The sequence below is a fragment of the Artibeus jamaicensis genome, unplaced genomic scaffold (genome assembly GCF_021234435.1).
Source record: "Artibeus jamaicensis isolate MK-2021 breed Jamaican fruit bat unplaced genomic scaffold, CSHL_Jam_final contig_685, whole genome shotgun sequence".
NCBI lineage: Eukaryota > Metazoa > Chordata > Mammalia > Chiroptera > Phyllostomidae > Artibeus > Artibeus jamaicensis.
The window spans coordinates 18,217,736-18,240,383 of record NW_026521924.1 but is presented as its reverse complement, the minus strand read 5'-3'; the positions used below and the strand labels follow the sequence as shown (position 1 = coordinate 18,240,383).

The 22,648-nt window shown below is 53.4% G+C and overlaps 1 protein-coding gene across 7 annotated transcripts in view; it reads right to left on the bottom strand.

The window, feature by feature from the left end:
* Positions 1 to 985: 985 nt before the first annotated feature.
* CEP250 (centrosomal protein 250) overlaps positions 986 to 22,648 on the bottom strand; it is a 41,893-nt gene continuing 20,230 nt past the window's right edge. For all 7 annotated transcript variants that reach the window (XM_037164457.2, XM_053671204.1, XM_037164458.2 and 4 more), the window contains 17 exons: positions 22,412 to 22,539; positions 22,047 to 22,216; positions 19,136 to 19,303; positions 18,631 to 18,765; positions 17,165 to 17,308; positions 16,420 to 16,553; positions 14,786 to 14,924; positions 13,473 to 13,815; positions 12,827 to 12,948; positions 11,717 to 11,837; positions 10,554 to 10,675; positions 7,475 to 10,084; positions 4,855 to 4,968; positions 4,517 to 4,672; positions 3,920 to 4,012; positions 2,971 to 3,030; positions 986 to 1,621 (listed from right to left, as the gene is read on the bottom strand). In XM_037164457.2, coding sequence (XP_037020352.2) covers positions 1,358 to 1,621; positions 2,971 to 3,030; positions 3,920 to 4,012; positions 4,517 to 4,672; positions 4,855 to 4,968; positions 7,475 to 10,084; positions 10,554 to 10,675; positions 11,717 to 11,837; positions 12,827 to 12,948; positions 13,473 to 13,815; positions 14,786 to 14,924; positions 16,420 to 16,553; positions 17,165 to 17,308; positions 18,631 to 18,765; positions 19,136 to 19,303; positions 22,047 to 22,216; positions 22,412 to 22,539 — 5,023 coding nt within the window. In that variant the 3' untranslated portion in view covers positions 986 to 1,357. The remainder of the gene's footprint in view (positions 1,622 to 2,970; positions 3,031 to 3,919; positions 4,013 to 4,516; positions 4,673 to 4,854; positions 4,969 to 7,474; positions 10,085 to 10,553; positions 10,676 to 11,716; positions 11,838 to 12,826; positions 12,949 to 13,472; positions 13,816 to 14,785; positions 14,925 to 16,419; positions 16,554 to 17,164; positions 17,309 to 18,630; positions 18,766 to 19,135; positions 19,304 to 22,046; positions 22,217 to 22,411; positions 22,540 to 22,648) is intronic.

Below are 22,648 nucleotides of genomic sequence, written 5' to 3'. Positions count from 1 at the left end.
GGAACAAAACTCCAGCAGTTGTGAACAGCCCCAATCCCATTCTGCGTGGTGCAGCGGGACACCAGGTCTGGGCGTGTGGGGCGCTGCTCTCAACCCCATATTCATAGCTGGGCCTTGGCTCCATCCTTAGACTTGGGTAAGAGGAATTCCTGACTATGCGTGGAGCACCCAAGGAAGGTCAAGCCCTGCTTCTTTAAAGAAAACCGTTCTTTAGGGTTTTGAGGAAGTTGCCAATGGCAGGTCTTAAACCTGTGAACTGCAGACTTCAGTCCAAACTGCTTCCACCAGGGCCATCTGTCTGTAAGCGACAGGCACCGCCCTGCCTATGCTCCTGACCAGCGTGATACCTGGTTGGACCACAGGGGACCGGAGTTGGTTCCAGCTGATATGCCCAGGACTGGACACCCCATGGACGTTCACCCAGAGCAGATGGGAAACGAGACGGAACTGACCTTCTGAATTTCAGAGACTGACTTCAGCCACAGGTCAGCTCAGTGTCTTTGAAGCCCCAGGATATGTTTTCAGCAGAGGACAAGGGCTCCTCCTTATCCTGAGTTCAGATCTAGATCCCAAGGCCCTTCCTGATCACCCTCCCTGACCTCTGTCCCAGCGCAGACCAGCCCTCTCACCAGTGTGCGGGGCGCCCCTCCCAACACCTCTCCCCCTCAGGCCTTCCTTCCTTGGTGCCTGGAATTCCTACAGCACTTCTTGGAAGCACCGTAGGAAGACTGTGACTTCCTACAGTCCCACAGTTCCTACAGAACTATGTGACTCGTTGATGATGTCCATCCATCCTTGGCAATTGGAGTCCAGCTCCCCATGGACGGGGGCTTTCCTTTGCATCTTCTGGAATCCTCTATCAGAACATAGGCAGGCAACAAATTCATGCCACCTGACAGGAATGTTTGGCAGTCTTCCTTCACAGATGCCCTTGGTGCCACTACCACCCAGCGACGCGGGTGGAGACAGCAACAGAGAACAGACGCAAAGTCCAAAATTTATTGTTGAAGGGAAGGTGAAAAAGGGCGAAGGGCTGGGATAACAAATTCTAGACGACGGGCAGTACATGCCCCTCGGCCAGGGCTAGGCACCCCCTGGGGGACTCTGCAGGCTAGCGGGAAGAAGTTCTGGGCCTCATTCCCATGCTAGTTGGGGCCTTCCCCTAGCCTTGCAGGTCTCCTCGTCTCATCCCGGGAATGACCTGGTTGAAGTCTGCAGGCATCCCAGGTGGGATGGCGGAGCTGGACCTTTCCTTTGGCGAACCTGCAGCTGTGTGGAGGAGCCACGGCCCACTCTACAGCCATCTGTCCGTCTGCATGCCCCCAGGCCAGCCTGCATCCTGCCCTGGCTGAGGCTGCTACCTGGAGGTGGCCTGTGAAGCGCTGGGGCTGGGGCACAGCAGGACTGGCCCTGGGGATGTCAGACTTTGAGTCAGAGACTCGTCCAGCTTGCGGGTCTCAGCCTCCAAGACAGTGGCCTCAGGGGCCTGGGCCACGGCGAGAAGGGAGTGGGATAGGCTGTGGTGCAGGCCCACTAGCTCGCGGCTGGTCTGGACCGAGCGAGCGATATAGTCCTGCTTCTGCTTCCGCTCCAGGGCCAGCTGGGCTCTCAGCAGGGCCACCTGGTGGGCAGGAAAACCAAGAGAGAGAGAGCGAGTAGGTGAGGGTCCTGAAGCTGCCCCAACTCTTCCTGCTCTGCTTCTGAGACTGCCAGACCAGCGCTGCAACCAGCTTTATCACATCTATGCACCTCGGGATCAGGCTTTACAGTGTTTTGGGGAGGGCTCCCCGGGAACCACAGAATCCAGTGGTCGTTAACCCTGGCTGCACAGGAGACTCAAGTAGGGAGCCTGAACAACAAAACTATTCCTCACCTTTACTGGGGGATAACTCACATGTAAAAATGCCCAGATTTTGAGTGCATGTCTTGATGGATTCGACAATGTATGGTACATACCCACGTATTGATATAACTGCTATCCCAGTCAAGGTACAGAATATTTTAATCACTGAGGAAAGTTCCATCGTGTTCTCTTCGGATGCTTTTGAGAAATATCCTGACTCTGTTAGACTGGGGCGAAGCCTGGGCACCAGTGTTTTTTTTCAAAGCCCCCGAGGTGGCTCCGATGTGCAGCCAGGGTTGAGAATCCCGGCTAACCTTCCCTCCACCTCTCAGACGGGGACACTGAGACTGCCAGGAGGCAAAGTACTGGGAGCTCAGGGCACACACAGGACAAGGGTGGGGCAAGAGAGGCTCCTAGGGTGCAAAATTTAAGGAAGCACTCCATGACGACAGCTAGGGGCTCCCAAATTCTACTCCCAAGGTGCCTCTCCCGTCTCATCCTAATCCAGGCCCTGTCTCGGGGACTGCCTTGCATGAATTCAGAGGAATAGGTCTAGCTGTATAGTCAGGCACTGCCAGGATTTCTAAAACAGGCTCAGAAGTAAACATTCTACAGTTCTTTTTATTCCTAGGCCTAGAAAGACAGGGGAGCCTTTAGTGAGGCCTAAGACGCAAGAAGGCGTTCTGTACGGTCTCTCTGAGCTCTGAGGACCTTCGGGGGGGCCTGGGGCCGGGCTGCTCTGCCTGGTGTGCTGGCCATAGTCCCGCCTGCGAGGGTGCAGGTGAGGGCGGAGGAGGCCCATAGACTCCCACTTGCTCTAGTCTCTGCTCCTAGATTCTTCTGCTCCTTAGTCCTCTTCCCCATCCTCTCTCTCCCTGGGTAGGAACCTGCAGGTCTGGGCCTGGGAACACGCTTTCTTGCCCACTCCCGCCCTGTCCATATGGGAGGGTGAGTCAGAACTGGGCTTTTTGTCTCCCACGCAGACTGAACTTCTCTGAGGTGGGACCTGTTTCCGCTCTCCCTGCGGAAGGTTCATAACGGGCCAAGCACACGGCAGACGTAAAGCCGGTTGCCTGAGTGCAAGGGAGGGAAAGGGGGCTTAGAAAACAGATCCTTCTAGAACGTACCTCTTTCTGCAGTTCAGCCGTGTGCTTGGCCTCTAAGGAGCCCTTCTGTCCTCTTCCATTCTGTGGAAGACAAATGCCATTCCTGTTGGAAGAGGCTTTCCCACCCTGGGGGTTCCGTGGGCACCCTCAGCCAGCTCATCCTGGGGCCCAGGGCAAGGGTCGTGGGTCAGAAGTGTCTGAACTGCAGACTGAGTGCTATGGAGCACCCTGGCCCTGAGGCAGGGAGAGGCCCAACCCAGCCCAATGGGTGATGTCCGAGGGGACCTGATGCTGAGCTTCTGAAATGTGCGGGCAGCAGTGGGTTTGGGAGGCACCTTTTCCTGTACAGGAGCGCACCACGCCCTGCTCTGTGCCAGCCCTGGGCTGTGATGCAGAGAGGAAGTAAGACCAGGTGCCTGCGGTTGGGAAGCTTATTAAAGGAAGGGGGTGGAAAGCTGGGAGGTGCTCAGCCACCAGAAACAGGCTCTGCCCACCAGGGGGCCGGGCTGTCTACCGATGGGCATAACTCAGCTGAAAGCATGTCGGTTTGAGAAGTCCTGCCCAAACTCCTTACCCCAAAACAGGACTCTGGCCCCAGGAAATAGCATGGACACTAATCTTGCAAATCCAGTATTTCAAGGGGCAATGAGGTCTGCAGTCTGCAAAGCTGCTATCAAGCTCAGCTCTGGGAGCAGAAAAATTAGACCTCAGTGAAGGCTGAGGTCCTCAGAATGCAGGGCTGCTGGCCTTGACTCCACCCCACCCCCTGATGCTGGGCTTCCTTCTGGGTCCGGGACAGACTGAGCAGGGCTGGCTGGGGCAGAACCCAGTCAGGGGGGGCTCTCTGGATTGCTGGAAGTAGCTGTCTCCCCTCAAAAGGGCAGCCTCGGATATGTGCTGCAGAGGGCCGCTTCTGGTGGCTGGGGATGGGCTCTCCTGACGACGCTGCAGTCAATGCAAAGCAGTAAACCTGAGGTGTGGGTGACGATGCTGTGGCTTCGCTTTCCCCTGTCCGCGATGCACGCAGGAAATCCCTCTTCAGCTTCCTCCGCTCTCGCTCCACCTGCCAGGATACAAGTGAGAAGTCAGGGCTTGGCTTGGTGCTGGGGCTGCTGCAGAGCCACCTTTATCAAGAGACGGCTGGTGCGTGTGTGGGTTTGCATGTAAGGGGCCAGCAGTCCTGGGAGGCTAAACTCCTGGTCGTGGGGAACACACACTGGGACAACCCTGAGTGCGGGGAAGTGCTCCTGGGCTGGAGAGGCAGGGCTGGCCTGTCAGGCCTTTGGAGCAAGGGTCAGCAAACCTTTCTGTGGTATTTGGGCTTTGTGGGCCACTTGATCTCTGTTGCAACTATTCAGCTCCATTACTGTGGCCTACAAGCAGCTGTAGACAATACGTGAATGATTGGGCATGGCTGTGTTCCCATAAAACTTTATTTTCAGAAGTAGGCAGCAGGCTGAATTTGGCCCTCGGGCTGCAGTTTACCAGCCCTTGCTCTGGGGGCTACACCAGAAGTAGGGATCATGCCCACTGGACCCCCAAGGAGGGAGCTGAGGACGGAAGTTACCTGCTCCAAGGTGGTCCGCAGCTGGACGTTGTGGCGCTGCAGCCTGCTCCGGTCGACCTCCAGCTGTGCCACCACTTGCTGTAGCTGTTCAAGCCTTTGCCCCCATGGCTGCTTCTCCTCCATCCCAGCACTAGGCTCACCCTCCACTCCTGAGACCTGTGGGAAAGGGCTGTGGATCTCACCTGGGCAGCCCCACAGCCAGGTGGGGAACAAGTACCGGGGTAAGGGGACCAAACCAGCAGGTCTGGGGTTCAAGATACAGTTCCCAAGAGAAGAGGACAAGCCCTCAGGCAGGAGCTCCCCCTTGGGCCATTGGTTCCCACTGGGGCCCCACTCACCTCCCCCAGCAGTACACCCGCCTCTCCTCTGGGCCCCAGTTCTGCTCTGCTGGCCGGGCTGGGGCTGTGGAGCCGCTCCTTCTCCAGAGCCTGTCTGGTGAGCTGCAGCTCATCCTGGGGTATCAGGGTGTGGAACAAAATCACACCATGGCAACCTCACATCCAGGTTCATTCCACCCTCCATCCTCAGTTCAGTATTCTCATCAGGGCACAGTCTTTGGTGTCCTGAAGCCTCTGAGCTCTTCCAGTGCAGAACCTTCATCTTACAGATGGATAAAACAAAGGAGCAGAGAGGGATCTGCCCAAGGAAATATGGTGGCTAGGACTGAACCTGTCTTGTTTTAGACCTGCCATAAGCTAAGTGATAACGTGGAGCACTGGGGAGAGAGCCTGGACTTTGGAGCCACACAGAGCCCGGTGCTACGTCATCACTTACTGGACGACTTTGGGGAGGAGATGAGCTCTCTCCAAACCCCAGTTTCCTCATTTGTCAAACGACTACGTGCTCCAGGAAGCTGAGATCAAACCTCTGGAGTTACAGCCCTTTAGATAAATGTGGAAGCCAGTGCCAGACCTGTTCCAGGCCCCGTGTTTCACAAATGGTCACGGGCGCGAAGAGAGACAAGGCGAGGGTGCACGTGTGGGGGGGGGGGGGTTGCCAGGGAGAGAGGAGGAGCGTCACGGTAAAAAGACCGGATCTAATTCTGTGTCTATTTACTAGCTGTATGACCTTGGACAAGTTATTGTCTCTCTGAACTGCCACTCCTCCACTATAAAATGAGAATAATGGCAGTTCCCGCTCTTTAGGCCTGTTGTGGAAGAAAGTGAGAGTAACAACGCCTGGCACATAAAAAGCTGGAAATAAAAAATGGCACCACTGCGAGGAAAGGCTGCCTCTGAAAGGTGCCCTTGAGTGGGTGTGGCAGGAGACCCTGACTGGAGCCGCCCTGAGTGAATGCTGCTCATAACCCAACAATGTGGACGGAAGCGCCCTCCTGCCCAGCCGTATACCTTACTTTTTGTGTCTACAAGAACGGCCTGGAAATGGGAAAGTTGTTTCACTTATTGAATGCTTCCTTCCTACGTGCTTCATATATACTATCTCATTTCATACACAAAACGGCACTCTGGGGCTCGTACCATCATTCCCTATTTTATCCATGAGAAAGCCAATGGTCAGAGAAGTAAAGGCACTTATCTAGGGTCACACAGCTAACAATCTGAAGAACTGTATATTGCAAACCCAGGAACTTGACTCCAAAGTTCACAAACGTAACCCTTCCCTGCATGTTGCCCTTTAACCAGAGCAGAGCACTGGGGGCTCCCAGAAGCCAAGCCCCTGCAGAGCTGTGTGTCTGAGATGATAAAGGGGTTCTCTGGACTCAGCACAAGGGCGTAGAGAGTTTATCTCCCAGGAAAAATGGGCTTGGTTCCTTTCGGCAAAACAGACAATGCCTCCCTTGGCCCAACGGCCAGCCCTGTTTTCCTGACTGTCTGCTGTGCGGGCCCTGTGCTCAGTGCTAGGGGTGCAGAGATGACTAAGCCCTGACCCTGACCTTGAGGTTAAATGTTACACCTTCAGGTCCACTTCCTTCCTCACTCATCATGCCATGGAGGAACCCACTTATTCCCAACTGCTGATGACTTCAAAGCCTCTCTAGGTTCAGTCGCACCCTTTAACTCCAGAGCACTTTGCAGATCTGCCCACTGGACATCTCCCCTTGCACGGCCCGCTGGCACCTTGCTCCATTTCCGAACCAAACCCATCATTCCACTGCTCTTCCCCAAACCTGTCTTTCTGCATCTCAGCCAGCAGAAACCTGGAGTCTGATTTCTTGCTGTCCTTTCTCTACTCCCCAGCCTCTTAGCCAATCACCTATCTGAGGTCTGTGATCACCTGGGTCCACCACCCACGTGCCTCCAACTACACTTTCTACCTCTGGTCTCCACCTCTCCCCTGACGTCTAGCACAGCCTCCGAGTTGGTGTTCCCAGGTCACTGCTGCTCCACACAGCAGCCCGAGTGACCGTCCCGAACTGTGTATCTGATCACGCCCTCCCCTGCCCTGAACCCTTCGTCTACCTCGTTGACTTACAAGCCCTGAATGATTGGGCCGCTGCAGTCCTCCCTTGCCAACTTCTCATCGTTCCAGGGGCCTGAATTCCCTACACAGATGCTCCGTGTTCTCTGTCTTACCCAGAAAGTGCCTCCCCGTCCTGCACTTGGTTATTTCCTTGCTGGTCCCTTCAGATCTAACCTTAAACACCACTTTTACCAGGAAGCAGCTCAGGACTCACCCCTAGGAAAAGTCAGGTGTCCCTCTAGTATGCTCAGAGAACACTAGACTCCCCCAATGAGGCACTGATTACAATTAGGCGCTGCGTTCTAGTTGCTTATCCACTAGACTGGAAGCTCTACGAGGGCGGGGACTGTGGGTGTCATATTCTCTTCGCATCCCCACAGACTAGCACAGTGACCTGGATTCCACTCTCATGGAGGTGCTCATGATCTCAGCTCTCGCACACTCTGAGGGGCCACAAGTGCAGGGTGGCAGGCAGCCCCTGAGGTCAGCCACACAGGGCTCTGCCCACCGATCTTGACGACCCACTGAGTGACTCACCTGCAGCCTCTGCTGTTCTGAGTCCCGCTCCAGCACAGAGGATTGAAGGAACATGGCCAGCTCCTGCAGACTGCTGACACTGGCCTTGCTCTGGGCCAGGGACAGCGCCAAGTCCTGCGCCTTCTCCCTCCACTCGATCTCCCTGGCCTCCGTCTGCCTCAGGGCTGTCTGCAGTCGCTCCAGCTCCTGCTGCAGCCTGGGTCCTGCAGAGTCCAACTTTGTGGAGGGCTCCTCTGCTGGGGAGGCTTTGCGGCTGTGGGCTGAGTCCTCCAGATTCTTCCTTTGCTCCCTCAGCTCCAGGATCTCCTCTTCCCTTTGAGCTAGAGTCAGCTGGAGCTCTCTGAGACTCTCACGAAGGCCCCTCATCTCTTCCTCTTCTCTCTCCGACCCCAGGTTCTGTGTCTCTTGGATTACATCCTCTCGGAGCCTCTGGGCCAGAGACTTCTCCAGTAGCTGCCTCTGCTTCTTGTGACATCTCAGTTCTTCGTCCCTCTGTGCAAGTGCCTGCTGCAGCTCCTGCACGGCCGCCTGGTGCCGGAGGTCCCGGTCCTGGATCTCACCTTCCCGCTTCCTCAGGACCTCCTCCAGCTGCCGGGCTTGTGCCTGGCAGGAGTCCAGGGCAGCCTGCAGGGTAGACGCACTGGCCTCCAGGCTGTGGCTCAGTTCTGCCTGCCGAAGGAGATGCTGCTCTTTCTCCTGTAGGGCAGCCTGAGCCTTGCTGAGGGCCTCCTGAAGAGCCTCTGCCTGGCCCTGGGCAGTCTCCTCTCGCTGCTGGGAGGACTGGCTCTCCACCCGCAGGGCCTCTAGCTCCTGGTCCCGTTCCTTGAGCATCGCCTTTGCCTGCAGCCAGCTGTCCTGCAAGGCCCTGGCCTCTGCCTCGTGTTCCTGCTCCCGCTCCGCAAGCTGCTGCTGCAGGGCCAACAGAGCCTGCTCCTGCTCCCGAGACTCCACCCTCAGGTCTCCCAGCACCTCTTCCAGGGCCTGTACCTGCCGTCCCTCCATTTCCAGCTCTTCCTGGAGCCTTTGCACATGTCCCTTGTGGTCCTCAAGCTCTCCCTGCTGCTCTTTCAGTGTCACGTGGGCCTGCTCCAGAGCTCTCTGCAGGGCGCTTGCCTCTTCCTTCACGCTCTCCTCCTGCCCCTGGGCCTGCCGCTGTTGCTGCTGCAAGGCCTCTAGCTCCTGGTCCCTCTGGGCCAGGGCTCTCTGGGCCTCCTCTAGCTGACCCTGGAGTGACTGCTCTCTCAGCTCCCCCTGTTTCCTGGCTTCCTGCAAGTGCTGCTGCAGGACCGCGATCTCCTGCTCTCGCTGGGTCAGGAGTAGGCTGGTCTCACCCACCTTCCTGTGGAGGCCCTGGAGCTGCTGCTCCAGCTGGCCCTTGTGCTCCTGAAGTTCCTGGATACGCTCCTGCTGGCATTCCACCTCCTTCTCCTTATCACGCAGGATCAGCTTCAGGTGCTCCAGGCTCCCTCGCTGTGCTTTATGTTGGCCCTTCCCCTCCTCTGTCTGCTCCTGCATCAGCTGCCTCTGAGAGGTCAGCTCCCGGCCCCGCTCTCTCAAGGACAGCTTGATCTGTTCCAGGTCCTCCTCCAGGAGCTTGGTCTGCAGTGTCCTCTGATCTTCTAGGACCTGAATCCTCTCCTTCTGCAGCATTGTCTCCTGGTCCCTCCTCTGGAGGTCCTGGGTCAGACGCTCTTTCTGCCTCCGCAGCTCCTCGATCTGTTCTCGCTGGGACTTCACCTCCTGGTCCTTCTCCTGCAGCTCCCTTGCCAGAAGGCTGCTGTGGTTCTCCAGCTCCTGGATCTGGCTGCTGTGCACCTGCAGTTCCTGGCTCCTTTCTTCTAGGTCCAGGGTAAGGTGGGTCAGAGCCACCCTCTGCATTTCCCTCTGGCCCTCCAGCTCCTCGATTGCCTTTTGCTGGCACTCCATTTTGTGATGGTTTTCCTCTAGTTCTAGGGCCAGGCACTCCAGCGTGACCAACTGCTTCTTCAGATCCTGAATCTGTCCTTCCTGGGATTTGATCAGTTGGTCCTTCTTCTCAAGTTCTAGGAGCTGATGCTCCAAGACATTCCTCTGTGTCTCTTGATCCTTCTCGAGCTCTCTGATCTGTTCCCTCTGCACAGTCAGCTTCTGCTCTCGCTCCTGGACAGCCATAGGCAGATGCTCCAAAACAGATCTGCACCTCTCCAGCTCCTGAATCTGTTCCTGTTGCAGATCCACCTCTTGGTTCCTCTTCTTTAGGTCCAGAGAGAGCAATTCCAAAGCCGCCTTTTGCATTTCCCGCTGCTTCTCCAGTTCCTGGATTCTTTCCTGCAAAGCCTCCACTTCCCCATCTCTTTCAGAGAGGGCTTGGGCCAAGATAGCCAGATTCTCCTGCAGAGCCTTCCCTTGGGCCACCTTCAGCTCGCCCTGCTCTTGCAGAGCCTGGGCTCTCTCGCGCTCACTCTCCACCTCCTCACTCTTCAGTTTCAGGGCTGAGCGAGCAGTTCGCAGGTCTTCTTCCAGGACGCCGGCAGCACTCGCCTGAGCCCTGGCTTCTGCGACAGATGCCTGCAGATGCTGCACTTGGGCTGTCAGGTTCTCCTTGGCTGCCTGAAGTAACTCTCGCTCATTCTGGAAAACAAGATGCACAGCCACACTGGACAATGACACCCTCACTGTGACACAAGCCCTTCCTCTCCTTGCTTTGCAGCACCAGCATTGCCAGGGACTTGGACCAGAAGAACCTGTGTATTCCACTTAAGCTAATAAAAGAACATCCCTAACTATGTCCCAGGACTCTACCATGCCCAGAGGAGAAAGCCTGGTGCAAATGAGCCATCCCAGACTCTGGGCTTTGAGGGCAAGGGGCAAAAATTTCAACCTTAATTCTGAAAAATAATTGAAGGAGGATTCACTAGGGCCTTGATAATGGTCCTCAGGGATATGGGGACAGCCAGAGACATAGATACTGCTGAAGGATTTTGGGCACTGCATATGGACGAGGTAGGACCACAGACCAGAATGGGCCTGGGAGCTAGAGCCTGGGCCCTGAGGGACCACTCTTGAAGCAACGCTCTCCCCCAAACCAGCACCGCTGTACCTGGGCCTCCATCCCCTGCAGCTCTGCTCGCCGCAGGCGGCTCTGTAAGGATGCCACCGTTTCGTGCAGTCCCATCAGCTCAGACTCCAGGGACTTCTGTTTTTCCTCCCACTTGGATTTCTCTTTGGGAAGAGGAGAGGTAGTGGAGCAAGGCCCATGGTTGTGGGAGGGAGAGAAGAGGGAGGCAGATGGAAAATGGGGAACAAAAGCAAAGGGAAGAAGGCCAAGGAGAGAATTATATCCAGTTTCAGAGACATCACCCATCTGCCAGCTGCTCCTATTTGTCTGGGCTCCCAGCTGCTTCCAGACTCATGTCTGTACCTGCTGCCCAGCTCCAGCTCTGCCCCATAACTCATCACCCCAGCAATTCCTCATCCCGTTCACACAAAGATCCTCAGCCCTGGATTCCAGACAGGGTTGAGCTAAGACCTCGGACAGCCTTGCCAGTCACCAGCTCTTTGACTTTGCCAAGTTTCCTAGAGACCAGGCTTGCTTTGCTGGCTGTCCAGCATCCCGACCATTTCTGCAAAAGGCACCAGAACCCAGGGTTCTGGGGATGGCTCCCAGGGAGACCCTCTGGGACACTTTCAAGGCCCAGACCCACTCCCCAGGTTATCCTCCTCTCTTCCACAGTAGAGCCTGGAGCCTCAGGACCCTCCCCTCTGCTTTTCTTCCCAAGTGATCACCACCCTTTTGAGCCCTTGGCTGTGGCACAGGTGTGTTCTCTCCAGATCCCCACTCCTGCTATCTCCCAAACAGGCCATAGCCCCACTGTGAAAGGTTAATAATTTTTGAGGACATCATTGAAGACAACAAAAATAAGTAACATAGATACATGACAAAAGATAAAGAATTTTAGAATGTCTTCACAGGCCTGGCCCTGGGCTGCCAGTTTTTAAATCTGCAGACAGAGAAAACAGAAGCCTAGAGAGCAACTACTCCATTAAATCTGTTTCTCCCAACCCCTTTGGCCAGGATGGCCCTCAAAGGCCACATAAAGCTGAAAAATAGTTCATAGGGTCATCACCCCTTTGGAGATGCCTCTAGGTACCTTCTCAGTTCTGGGTAAACAGTGGCTGCCAGGTCTGCCCCTGCCCCTTCTGGGCTTCCCGCCTCTCCTCTCTGCTCCCTCCAAAGCCCCTTGGCTGCCTTGACCTTCTCACCTTCCTGGTTCTGGGAGAGTCGTCTCTGCAGATCCTGCAGCTCTGTGTGGACCTGGCTCTTCTCCACCTCTCCATCAGCCAGACGCTGTTCCAGCTTCCGTGCCTGATCCCTCAGATCATCCTGGGAAGAAAGGGCATGGTTAAACTCAAGTTCCTCCTTCCCCACAAAGCCATCCCAGTCCAGGGCCCAAGCCCTCTTCCTGGTGGGTCTGCCACCAGGGTCTTCTCCCTAATTCCTGGGTTATTTACTTCTGAACGCGTGTACACTTGGCTTGCTAAAGTGACAATAAGCTCTGCTCCCGCTGACTGCAGCCTAGACTCCCCTCTGTCCCGTCCACGTCATTTGGAACAGAACTGCTAAAGTCTGAGCTCGGGGTCACCTCTCCTCTCCCTAAACTTCTACTTCAGAGCTTAGCTCAGAGGCCACTTCTTCCTCCTCACTTGCCTCAAGTCAGAATGTATTGTCCCTTCCCCCATTATCATATATATCTGTTACTGATCCAGTTCATTCTATCAGTTCTGCTTTATCTTAGAATGCAGTTTGGTTCCTCAGCCACGGCACTGAGCCTTCTTGAGGGCAGAAAGCAGGTGTTTCTACATCTTGTGTCCCCAGCTCAGTGGCTGGCACACAGTGGCACTCATTTTTATTGGCTGATACAGGTTTCTTGTGAAGTGGAATTTGCAGGACATTTAGTTCAGCTGAATGTCCTTAGGCTTAGAAAGTTCCCACAAAGGGCAACCTCAAATCTCAGGGATCTCAATTTGTTGGTTTTTTCTTCGAGCTCTTGGCACCCAGAATAATTCATGGTTGAGAGGAAAACGATACAAAACAATACCATACATCTGTAAAGGGTTTTTGCGTTCACAGGGCTCACAGAACTCCCTTACGGATCTCATGCTCACAGCCCCATGAGACAGGCATGATTTGCCCCACTTTACTGCCAAAATCAAGGCCCAGGAAACCAAATGCTTGCTTCCTGGCTGCCAGGGAGTAAGTTACCAAGGTGGAGTTCATCCCAACCTGATCTCAGGAAGCAAACCAGTCAAACTGCTGCACAGGTCTTTTCTGGGGAGGTGAAGGGGTCCAGGGAGGAGAGCAGGGAGACATACCCGGGCCTGCTGAGTCTTCCACAGGTCTTGGTGGAGTTTGTGGAGGGCAGATGCCACTGCCTCAGCGGAGAGAGCCGTCAGGAGGGGCCCCCTCTTACAGAGGGCCCTTGCTCCGTTCTGGTCTGAACAAACGAGGAAACACCTCCTGACTGGGCTGCACTATGGAAAGAATCAGCCACACCTCCCCGGACATGGCCTTGGCCTTCCCACTGATCCCTCCTCTCCTCTAGGAAGCCCTTCTAATAGCTCATTCGTCATGCACTTTCTGCATGCCTACGTGCCAGGCACTGCGGTGGACACTAGGTAAGGCTAGCTATCATTTGTTAGGCATTTAATAAGTGCCAGGAACTACGTGAGCTATTTTACCTCATAATCTCATTAACTCCTTAGAAAAATCCTGAGAGGTAGGTACATTTAACAGCTTCGTTTGATAGTTGAGAACATCAAATTCAGAGAGAATGAACAACTTGCCCAAGGGCACAATCTAGCAAATGTCAGAGCTGGGGGGTTCCAGAGCTGACTGGATTAATTTTGGAGTCTGTGGCCTTAGCCTTGATGCTTGCTAAGGAACTGCATTCCCCTACCTTCCCTGGGAGCTGGGCCTGGCTTTGGCCCAAAGGACTGAGTTCTGGGGTGGCTGTCTCACCTGGCTCAGGGCCCCAGAGGGAGGGAGTGGCGTCTCCCCCGCCACTCAGCTCAGGCCTGCTCTCACAAACAGACCCCAGAGCCTGCTGCAGGACAGAATAGAGGGTGGCTAGCTGCGCCTGAGCATGGTGCCCAGGCTGCTGCTCTGCAGCCAGTGCCTCCAGCTGGCTCTCTGTGCTGCGCAGTCGCAGCTGCAGCTGGGCTGCCTTGGCTTCCTGGGCCCACAAGGAAGCTCGCAGCTGCTGCTCTGTGACTCGAGACGCCTCTAGCTCCTCCAGCAGCTGTGCTTCCTGGGCCAGAAAATCAGCCTCTTTTTCCTTCACCTCCTGCTTCAGTAATTCCACCTGCAGGGAGGAAGTGTCATTACTCTGAGCAGAGAGAGGACACCCGCTCCTCAGATCACGCCCCCTTCAGGTCCAGACCCAACCCTATTCAGACCCTGAGTCAACCTTGATCAGGGCTGGAGGCTCAGCTCCCCAGCAGACAGGGATGGCTCTGCAACAAGTGCTACCCAAGATGTGACCTTCATGGCTGCCCACTTACTCCTGACACATGGGTATAGGCTATGCAAATGGGCTTTGGCCCTGGCTCCCTGGCAATGATGCCAATTCCCTGCTATGATTAGAACTCTGCCTGAAACCCTGACACTGAGCCTGAGATCAGTCACAAGAATGGCTACCATTTATTGAATGCTCATTGTGTGCATGACACTTTACATATACCTATAATGGTTAAAAGTTACCATCCTGGTTTCGGAGATGAAGAAACTGATGCTCACATTTGGAAGCAGTAGGGCTGGAGGTCAAACTCAGGGTCTGGACCCTTATCTGCTGCAGTTTACTGCCTATTTCTTACTCCGCCACTTGTCCCCTCCCAATGCCATCTTTCCTCTGCACCCAGGCACTGGGCCCTCCTGTGAGAAGACTGAGTCCCTGGAAGTCCCTTGCCTCTACCTACCTAATCTGAAGTCGTACTTATTCCCCTGCTGTGTCTTGCCAAGCAGACTAAGAACACTGGGAAGTGGCCATGCTTGAACTAGGCCTGCATGACCTCTGCCCCTCTGGGCACTAAGTTCTGGGCCATCAGGTTCCTCACAGGAGCCATTCTCAACTCTGGGTCCAGTTTCCAAACCCACCCTGCCCAGTCCTGGCCTCCCAGTCCTGCCAGGGCTGCTGAAGTCCCAGCAACCCTGTAATGAGGAAAAAGAGGAAAGTCCTCTTCATGAAACAACTCTGAGCAATCACCCCCATCTCCAGGAGCAGGCTTCCACCGAGGAACAGGACCCATCACCAGTGGGCGGGGGGAGCGGAGTACCTGGGCACTGAGCTCTTTCTGCCCTTCCTGGGCCTCCTGCATGTCCTGGCGCAGGGAGCTCAGCTCCTGTTGTCGAACAGAGTCAGCTTCTTCTAAAACAAGGAGTCTCTGTTCCTTCTCCACCAGAGACAGAGTCAGGCTAAAAGGAGAAGGGTTGGAAGGCCAGGCCGTTCTCTCAGGGAATGAACAGCTAACCTTCTCAACTGACTGTACTAAACATAGCATTGATGATCAAAATAGAAAGAGCAGTGATAACGATTACAGTGTAACAATAAAGGTTTCCACTTATTGAGCACCTACTGAGTGCTCCTAGATACTTCTTGCATAGGATACCTCATTATAACTTCATAGTTTATTCTTCTCTGGGAAATTCCAGAAATATTTACAGCATACCTCAAGCCTAACATGTCTATTCTTTCAGTCCCCTCTGCACCTTTCCTGCCCCCAATCATCCCCTATTATGTTCCCGAGCTCAGTGAACCCCCACCTAAGAAGCCTTGACCATATCACAGAGGTCCCCCTTCACCCCTCCTAAACCCAATGTATCACTGCAAATAACTGATTCCAATTTCCTTAACGTCCTGTAGACCCCTTCCCTCCTGCCCATCTCACTCCCCTACCCTGGTTCAGCTTTAGTATCTTTCATCTGGACAATCATACCAGTCTCCTAGCTTGTCCTCCTGCCTCCGGTCTCATCAACAGAAGGATGTGTCCGCCCCAATCGCCCGCAGGCCTGAGGATGCACGCTGCTGGGCGATCCTGCCTCATTCCTGATGTTTCACTGCCCCTTATAATACATCATAGACTGGACTGTGTTGAGCTGCCTACTCAAAACCCTGTGATCATTTCCTACCAAACCTAAGATAACGACAAACCCCTCCCTGTGACCTAGAAAATCCCAAATGCCATGGACCTGTCCAGCTCAGGTCACTTTCTCCTCAGTCACCAGGCTCCAGTCACACCACACACCTTCAGGCTCACCCAACACCCCAAGCTCTGATCTGTTTCAGAGTCACAGCATGTGATTTCTGTCCCCCCTGGCGTGGTGGGGGCTCCATCTCATCCTTCAGTGGTCAGTTTTAAAGCAACCTCCTGAGCAAGGTCTTCCCTGACGTCTAAACTAGACGCCCCACCCACCCTGGCCTGCCCCTATTTCTACATCAGCCTCCTATCTCTCATCCTCACCATGTAACATGATCTGAAATAATTTATTTGGGGGATCACCTGATGGATGTCTTCTCCACAAAATTATCCATTCTGCTGAGACAGGCACCGTACTGTCTTGTTTATCCCCGTATCCAACCCCTGGCAGAGTGCCTGCTGCACGATGCATGTGACTCATTATTTACTAAGTAAGTCAAGTGTGGGATTTGAAGACAGGGACAGCGTCCTGCCCACCTGGCTACCTGTACAGCCCACAGCTGGAGACACGAAAGGTGAAATGCGCTAACACACAATACAATACACAGATGATGTGTTATTATAGAATTGTACCCCTGAAAACTATATAATTTTATTAACTAATGTCAGTTAATAAAAAGAAGACTATATGACCTGAGCTAAGAACTGTCAACCTCACAGTGACCACGGTAGCCAGACAGGCAAAAGCCAGCTCCACGGCTTGTCTAGTCTACCTGGCTTTGTCTCTCTCCAGCTCCTTCTGAATTTGGCTGCACTCCTGGGCCTCTCTCAGCTTCTCCTGAACCTCCTGTTCCACCAGCCTCCAGGAGTCATCCTTGGAAACCAGCTGAGACTTCAAGTCTTCCACCTGGAAAATTAAGGGCATGAGAACCAAGGGCAGGGGGCCGGTGGGAGGACGCTTCTCACCTAGGGCTTTGTGGTCCTTCAAAGTTGACCATAGAAAACCTTACCATCAATCAACCCATTCACACTCTTCTTAACCAGCCCCCTCCCCAAATACCAGCCAGCTTGGTCATCACATATGCTGGATAAAGGCAGGCACACATAAAAATCTTGGCTGAATATAACTACACCCAAAGGCAAAGTGGTGGGCAAGTGTATACTGACTGCATTTTTAAAATGAACAATCAGAACACCTACTGATATAGGGTTCTGAGGACAAAAAAACAATAGGAATAAAAAAGCAATCTGGGTAAAAATGCTGATCTATGGGAAGGATGAGAAGAACTGACACCCGGGCTGCCCGAGAAAATCTAAGTTCTGGGGTCACCACAGACATTACTACCCCAGGCTCAAGGGGCATGTGCTCAGCTCTGAGCACCCTTCAACCTTCCACTCGGTACTAGGGCCTACCCGTCCCCTCCCAAGCTCCCCAGGTCCCCTTGTCCTGCGGGAGGGAGCGGGGCAGCCTGGCTCTGCTGGGAAAAGGCTGTGGGGCTGGGACAGAGGAAGAGGGACCTGCTTCTGCAGGTTTATCTTATCCTGCAGGAGAGAGCTGCCCTCTTGTCGGAGGGCAGTGAGGTCATCTCTGTGCCGCTGGGCTGCCCGCTCCAGCTCCCGCTGAGCCTCCCGGAGCTGGGTCTGCAGCGTCCCGGTGGTCTCCTGCAAAGCGGGGAGGTGGCTGTGAGGAGAGGAAGCTTTCACAGGGTGTCTGGGTCTGGAGAGTTCAAGCTGTAGAAATCCATGTTGTATAAATACTAATTTTTTAGTTGGATTAGCAAAAGCTGAGGCAGGACCCAGCAATCTCCCTTGTTTCCGTCATGCTCTGCCGCCTCATCTCCTCACCTCCTATCCCTCTCCTCCCTCCCAAAGCACGCCCGCTCCCCCAGGGTTTCTCGGTCAGGGTCCCTGGCTTGGCAGCAGCCTCCTGTTGCACGCACAGCCCCGCTTCTCCTTCACACTGCACCCCCAACACACACGCACGCACACACAGGCATAAACACACAATTCTCCATTCAATGACAAAGTGTTGTTAAACACATATACCGAATCATGTCCTTCTCTGCTTTTTAAACGCCGTCCAAGTTTCCCACTGCCCTCAGAACAAAATCCAGGCTCCTACCAAGGCTGACCCAGGGCTTCTGCCTGTCCCTCCACTCACTCCCGCGTTTATCACGCTGGAGCCACGCTTCGTCCTTTCTGTCCTTAGGCTCCCCAGGCCCTTTGCTGTCTGTCCCAGGGCCCTTACGATGCCTATTTCTTCTGCCTGCACCATTCTTCAAATGGCTGGCTTCTTTGCTTTTTGACAGTTTTCTTAAGATATAGGTCACATGCCAAAGAAGTCACCCATTTAAAGCATAAAATTCAATGTTCTTCAGTGTATTCTATTCACGAAGATGTGCGACTATCACCACAATAAATTTTAGGACGTCTCCATCACCCCAGAAAGAAACCCTGTACCAGCCCCATCTCCTATTCTCATCCCCCGCCAGTCCTCTGCTCCCTGACTCCGTGGACTGTCCGGACACTCCCTGTAAATGGAGTCGCACACGGCATGATTCTTGTGACTGGCCCCTTTCACTTAGCATAATGTTTTCAGGCTTCATCCCTATAGTTCCATGGGGCTGGCTCTTTTTAAATCTCACGTCTCAGCTCAAATGTTCCTTTCCCACTGGGGGCCTCCCTGACCGCCTGTCCAAAGCAGCCACCTTTGAGTCTCTCTCTCTAATGTCCCCTTACTGGACAGCACCTGCTACAACCTGTGATTATCTCATTCTTTTGCGTCTGCCCATCTCCGTCTGTCTCTGCCACTACAACGTAAGCTCCTGGAGGGCAGGGCCCACGTCTGTCACGTTCGCCGCGAGCTGCACACTATGCTTTCCATGTGTGGGCACCGGGTGCAGTGCCTGGCCCAGGGAAGTGCCAATGTTGAGTGAGGAAACCGAAGTTCCCTCTCCTTCCCTGCTTGGGACCACCCTCCTTACCTGCTCCTTCAGCTTCTGAGCCTTCATGTCCTGCCTCAGCCGTTCCAGTTGCTGGCTGGCATCGGCCAGCTCCTTCTGGGTCTGCAGCAGCGTCTCCAAGAGGGACACCCTCTCCTTCTCTGTTTCCACCTGCATCTGTGTGGGGGCAGGAGGGCAAGGGCTTGTTGGGCTGAGGCCACCGGCACATTCCGGCAGCTCTGCGGCTCTTCCGGTGACTAGGGCGGGGGCTGAGGGCAGAGGAAGGTCTGGACCTGCTGACGGAGAGCCAGGAAGTGCAAAGATTGCCGCTGGTTTTCAAGCCGACAGGATGTGGTGAGCGTCAGCCCTCCCTCAGGAAGTATGACAGGTCACAGGCCCTGCAGCTCACGCTGGTGACCACCCAGCTCCCCGGCAGCAAAGTGCACAGCTACATTCTGTTCTAGGAGCCCCAGTGGCACTGCTCTTGGAGGGGAAAAGGAAATGGTCCACGGCAGGGGAACCGGAGGTTGGCTGTCTAGCCCCCCACCTGGCACAGGGTGCTCTTGGCCTCGGCCTGTTCTTCTTCCCTCTGGGTCCGGAGAGCCTCGGTTTCTGCCTGCTGCTCCCTCAGCCTCATTTCTAGCTCCATTTTCTCCCTCTCTAGGCATTCCAGAGCCTTATCCAGTTCCTGCTGGTGCCGGGAGCACTCTTTCTCCTGGTCAGACAGAGGAAACACTGTTACAACCAAATGGGGGAGGACAGGAGGCAGAAGGAGACCTGGAGGAGAAAAACAAGTCCACTGCTCCCCAGGGGTACGATCTTGGTGCCGCTCTAAGCCTGTCCCCCCATCTGTAAAGGGAGGCTAATAATCCCTGCCTTACCCTTCTCACCAAACTTTATGAGAATCAAATGAGATTTATAAAAAATTAAACGACATCACATGTAAAAGTGCTTTCTAAGTGCAGCTGTCCCTATTGTAAGCTTTGAGTATCCGCTGTTTTTAGAGCAACCACGTTGCTGCTGACGGCTGTTAACAAGAAGCTGCGGTGGCAGACTCGCCCTGTTGCCCACTCTCCCCTGCGCGGGGTGGCGGACTCAGCCTTCTGAAAAGTCAGGTGGAGCCCAGCGAGGATGTCCCCTGTTAAACGGTACAACAGCATCCGGATGCGGGATCCTGGTCCTCTCAGAAGTCCACTGGTGACCACAGCCTTCCCTGACCTCCCAGGCTAACCCAGCACCTTCTGTTAGGTTCCCAGGATAGTGGTGACGGGCTCTGCAGCCAGGCCACGACGAACTTCAGTACAACACTGCTGTGTGACCTCACTTAACTTCAATCCTATCTCTGTGCCTTACTTTCCTTGTCTAGAAAAATGGGGTAACAACAGCGCCCTCCTAGGGTTGTTTGGAACATTTACGTAAGTCATGTAAAGCACTTTAAATGGTGCACAGCACACAGAAAGAATCCAGAATTTACTATCTATCATCACCACCATCATCATGAGTATAAAAATTGTGTCTAGGTTGAGAGGAGTAAATGTAGGAAAGATATTCTGAATGTTCCTGTGTCATTAGGAGAAAGGTGAATGTACTGATTAACTTAAAGCTTCTTTTTAAAAGAATATATTGGGGCCCTGGCTGGTGTAGCTCAGTGGATTGAGCGCGGGAGCGTGGACCCTCAAACCAAAGGATCATGGTTCGATTCCCAGTCAGGGCACATGCCTGGGTTGCAGGCCAGTTCCCGGCGGGGGACACATAAGAAGCAACCACACATTGATATTTCTCTCCCTCTCTCTTTCCCTTACCCTCTAAAGATAAATAAATAAAATCTTAAAAAAAAAAGAATTGGGGAACACTGGTCAATAACCTCACGTAAATTTTAGGTGTAGGGCATCACAAGTTGTCATCTGTGCCCCTACTGTGTGCTCGCCACTCAAAGCCCAGTTTCCTTCTGTTGCCACACATCTGATCCTCCTTGAGATTTTCAGTATATATTTTAAAATATTAAAGGAAACAACTAACAGAATAAATAAATAGAGTATCTATCACCCACAGCAGTGGAGAGAAAAAAGAGGTGAGAATAGACTACAACTCAATCACCCAATCTAACCTTCTAAAAGAAGTTAAGAAAGGTGATTCCCCCTCTGCCCCCCATGAAGAGACATAAAAAGGCAGTACAAACAGCATGAGGTGGTGGAAATAAATCCAAATATATCTATAACTACAATAAGAGAAAACGGACTAAATGATGTTATTAGAAGACAAAAGAAACACAGTTCTGAATTGGCAAGAATGGGTCCAAGGCATTCCTCTGCTCCCTTGCCATCCTGGGGCCAGGTGAACAATTCTAAATCCCAGGACCGGCCCTGGCTGGTGTAGCTCAGTGGATTGAGCACCGGCCTGTAAACCAAAGAGTCCCTGGTTCGATGCCCAGTCAGGGCACATGCCTGTGCTGTGGGCCAGTTCCCTAGTACAGGGTGAGAGGCAACCACACACTGATGTTTCTGTCCCTTTCTTCCCCTCTCTCTAAAAACAAGTAAAATCTTTTAAAAAATCCCCGGATCCACTCTCAATTCTCTGTACATACCCATATAACAATAACAGCAAACACAAATACAGAGCTCAATATATGCTGGAAATCCTTCCTAGTGTTTCTCACCTATTAGTTGATTTAAGAGGTACTGGACCGAAGAAACCCACAACTCGAACTCAAAAGAACATCTGCACTCCTATGCTCACTGCAGTGGTATTTACAATAGCCAAGATATGGAAGCAGCTCAAGTGCCTCCAAATAGACAAGTGAATAAAAAAAAGTGGTGGTAAATATATACAATGGGATATTACTCAGCCATAAAAAGAATGAAATCTTACCATCTGTGAGAATATGCGTGAACCTAGAGGGTACTATGCTAAGTGAATAAATTAGTCAGAGAAAGACAAACGCCGTATGATTTCACTTATACATGGAGTCTAAAGAACAAAATTAACAAACAAAGAAAATAGAAACAATCATAGATACAGAGAACACACTGATGATTACCAAAGGGGAGGGAGTTTGGGGGTCTGGGTAAAAATGGGGAAAAAATTAAGTACAAACGTGAAGTTACAAAATGGTCACGGAGACGTAAAGTCCAGCACAGTCACTGACATGGTCATAACTATGTGTGGTGCCAGGTGGGTACTGGAAGTACGGGGGGAACTCTTTGCAGAATATATGATTGTCTAACTATTATACACCTGGAACTCACACAGATAATACTGCATGTAAACTGTAACTGGAAATTTTTATTTCTAGTTTCTACTTCTAGAAGCTGGAGACTTCACCTCGGTAACCAGGCTAGTCCTGTTCAGATTTCACTCTTGTGAGTGGTAGCATCTGGACCAAGAGCCAGTGGGAAGCACACTCGGTGAAGGGAGGCCAGGTCTGCCTCTCCCACCCCCCGGCCACACCCACCACCTACCCATTTCTCCTGGAGCCGCTTCACCTCCTCCTCATGGGCTGACTTCTGCTGCTGCAGGGCAGTCTGCCCCTCTTGCTCAGCCCGGGCCAGCTGTCTGGCTGCTGTTTCCCGCTCCTGCTCTGCCTGGCTCCGTTCAGTGTCCAGTTCCAGCTTCAAGCACCTCACTTCCCCTAAGATGCCAGGGACAGGATCTGGCCTCTGAGCCTCTCCCCTCCTCCTTTTACTCCTCTCCCCAGACTTCATGAGCAACTCCCATCTCAGAGACCCTGGGCCTGGCTGGAGAAGGAATTCTAATAGCTTCCCACTGCCTTTGGCTGTCAACATCCCCATGGAATGGGGCATGCCCATCCCAGTTGGGCTCTCACCTTGGATTACTTCCTTGGCTTGAGTGACAGTTTGAATCTGGACCTCCAGCTGCCCCTTGGTGACCTCTATCAGAGAATTTTGTTGCTGGGCCTCGAACAGACTGCTCTCCAGTAGCTCCTTGGCTGAGCTGTCAGGTGCAGGAAACAGGAAGAGTTCTTACCCATCAAGCCCCTTACCCTTCCCTAAGAGGAGCTGGATTCTAAGTACTGGTTACATGGAGAAGTTAGGGGGGCAAT